Genomic DNA, 2,683 nt, shown 5'->3' on the forward strand with positions numbered 1-2,683 from the left:
GTATCAGCACTAGTCACTATTCATTCCATGTGTTATGGAAGTGCTGTTTTCACAGGGTATCTTTCATCAACTTTGTATATTATTTCTAATTTTTCTTAAAAATTATAATACAGCCATGTATCATTAATTTATAAATAATCATGCTTAGTTAATGTATGCATGGTTGATATCGTAGTTCTGTTGGGATGATTGAAATCTTTGGTTATCCAAATAGCATTATTTTTACACCTTGGAGAGCATCCATGTCTGTGGAATCAGAGTTAGCTAGCAAGAACATTGGTACGAGTTTGATTGAGTTTAACCAAGTCAAATCAAACTGTTGATTGCTTCACCAGTTTTCAGTTGTTCTAATTCGGTTTTAATAACTGCTGCTGTATGAGTTTACTTCGATCCTTGTCAAGTTTCTTTATATTTCATGCTAAGTGACAATTGAGAAGCCTTCTCATTTCATATTATTTTACAGAAATTTATTTGATTTCACAACAAAAGGTCTCCTGAGACTGCCAACATATTTTACATCTCAACCTTAGGGGAGCTTCCTGACTCAACTTCATACTGCTTAAATTACATTGCACGTTTTATAAATCTCACCAACCTTAGATAAGTGTATTTGAGATTTTTATCCAGGGAAAGGCACACACCAAATCATATCTTCTCTGCCACACCAAACAGCAGCTGGTTTGCTACCCTGGCTCCCCTTTCTTTGGCCATATACAGACCCACGTGATGCATAAACTCCTGCCATCAAAATTTAAACTCATGCCCTAGCTTTTACAATTATCATGTCTATTTTCTATTGTTTGTATAATATATACATAAATAATGTTATATATCTAAGTCTTTTTGTTAATCAAGTCCAATCAAGTTAATCTAACATAAAAAAAATCAGTTATGGCTAGCATTATTCTAAGTTTTATTATGTAACTTGGTTGGACTTTGTTCATAAAAAGATTTAGATGTGTAGCATTACTCTATATACAAACCTGAGGATGAGCTAGAGTTCCTTTGGTGTCATAGGCTACTTCAAGTGGGATATCAAAGGTTGCGCAGCCACGCGAATACACCACCACGCTCTCTAGAGGCTCCAGAAAGCCGCGGTTTTTAGCAGACATGGTTGAGCACACGAAATCCAGCACGCAGATATCTGTGCATACGCCTACAACCACCAGCTTCCCAATCCAAGCAACAAAATAAAATGCATTACATCAGTGGTTATAACTTGTAATGATATGATATAAAAAATCAGCAGTTTACTTTGCCAGAAACAATCACAAATTACTCACTGTGTTGATCTTATTTTTCTTCACCCAATCTACAAAAACATTGGAACCGTCCTCTTCTATCGACCCCAAGTATCCATCAAAACAATCCTTTCGTCTGATTGTAACGTTGCTTTCATTCTCTAACCATCTTAAAGCTGCAATTCAATGCAAAATTATATAGATCATGCCATGTCATGTCATGCCTGAATCATTTGGACTATTGAGAGAAAGCTAAACAAGATTTGACAATTGGTAAACCTGGAACAAGATTTGATTCGTCAGTTCCAACAATACAGTGAGGAGGATAAGGGTCCTCTGACTTGTTAGGGTGGTGAGAATCCAGGAAAGCCATGACTGGCAATTTCTTCTCACAGAACAATCTTGCTAGCCTTTCTGATTCATTGATCATCCCTGATATCTGTCTGTTGGCTTCTCTTGGAGCCTGAAAAGCAAGTAAATCAATCACAAACACACATGCAGGGTCTCAAATCTGAATACTAGTTAATAAAGAGTACCAGATTTCCAGAACCAACAGTACAGAATCCATTTATGATGTCCACAAGAACAAGACCATTGACAGTGGCTTCGGTTAATACCACTGACTCCTGCTCCAGAGGAATCTCATTCTTGAGGAGCTCAACTGTTTGTGACACCATACTCCCCTTTCCTGCACTTGTATTCAGTTTACTGTAACACTAACATCAGAATCAGATATGTCTCTTACCGTATTAAAAAAAAAAATCAGATACGTCTCTTCGTATATAACTTCATATATAATAATTAATATAAAATTGGATCGGGACGACTTTTTAATTTTTAAATAATTGAATCAAACTGCACTGCCAATACCCCTGTTAGAGAGTGTCGTGTGGCTTCAAGTCTCCTTCACTCTCAGTGTAATCCGTGAGACCGTGACCGTGACTCAATACATTAGAAGAGTCAAAACAAGTTTTCCAACCTTGATAAGGACGATAAATATCTTTCTTTTGATCCGCATTTCCACACACTTTTTCTTCTTTAGTATCATTATTGGCATAACGTGATTCATTTCACACTATCTATAGGGAATGCTAGGTCACCAACTTTTGTGATTTATAGTTATTAAATAATTATTAATGATGATTTTAATGATGTGAGATTGATGTGAGATTTCATCCAATAACTCATTTTTTTTTACTGGTTATATGTTGGCAAAAATTTAACAAAGTTGCTAACTCTCTAGATTTTTTCATATCTATATTGCCTTACCCTTTATTGATATTTAATCATTATATACTTTTTTATATTATGGTACAAAAATAAAAATTTTCATATAGACTAAAAATCGTACACTAAATTAACTTCAATGTGTTTACGTATATTTATTCATATTAATTTACATATTTTTTAATTAAATAATTAACTATCAAAATAATTAAAAT

The 2,683-nt window shown here is 34.4% G+C and overlaps 2 protein-coding genes across 3 annotated transcripts in view; one reads left to right on the forward strand and one right to left on the reverse strand.

Annotated features, from left to right (window-relative positions):
• The window catches only part of LOC107631063 (protein EXECUTER 1, chloroplastic), a 21,284-nt gene that overhangs the window by 7,230 nt on the left and 11,371 nt on the right, over positions 1 to 2,683 (forward strand). The window lies entirely within an intron of this gene.
• Positions 394 to 2,251, reverse strand: LOC107631064 (nicotinamidase 1). 2 transcript variants are annotated; one of them, XM_016334382.2, is made up of 6 exons: positions 2,112 to 2,251; positions 1,778 to 1,949; positions 1,521 to 1,704; positions 1,284 to 1,417; positions 984 to 1,169; positions 394 to 738 (listed from the first exon to the last, which is right to left on the reverse strand). In XM_016334382.2, exons 2-6 carry the CDS (start codon positions 1,916 to 1,918, stop codon positions 646 to 648), a joined length of 738 nt encoding a protein of 245 aa, XP_016189868.1. In that variant the 5' UTR covers positions 1,919 to 1,949; positions 2,112 to 2,251; the 3' UTR covers positions 394 to 645. The 2 variants fall into 2 exon arrangements, with proteins under 2 accessions (XP_016189868.1, XP_016189867.1); XM_016334381.2 differs by lacking the exon at positions 2,112 to 2,251 and having other exon boundaries at positions 623 to 738; positions 1,778 to 2,042.

This window comes from Arachis ipaensis, chromosome B03 (assembly GCF_000816755.2).
Source record: "Arachis ipaensis cultivar K30076 chromosome B03, Araip1.1, whole genome shotgun sequence".
NCBI classification, from domain to species: domain Eukaryota; kingdom Viridiplantae; phylum Streptophyta; class Magnoliopsida; order Fabales; family Fabaceae; genus Arachis; species Arachis ipaensis.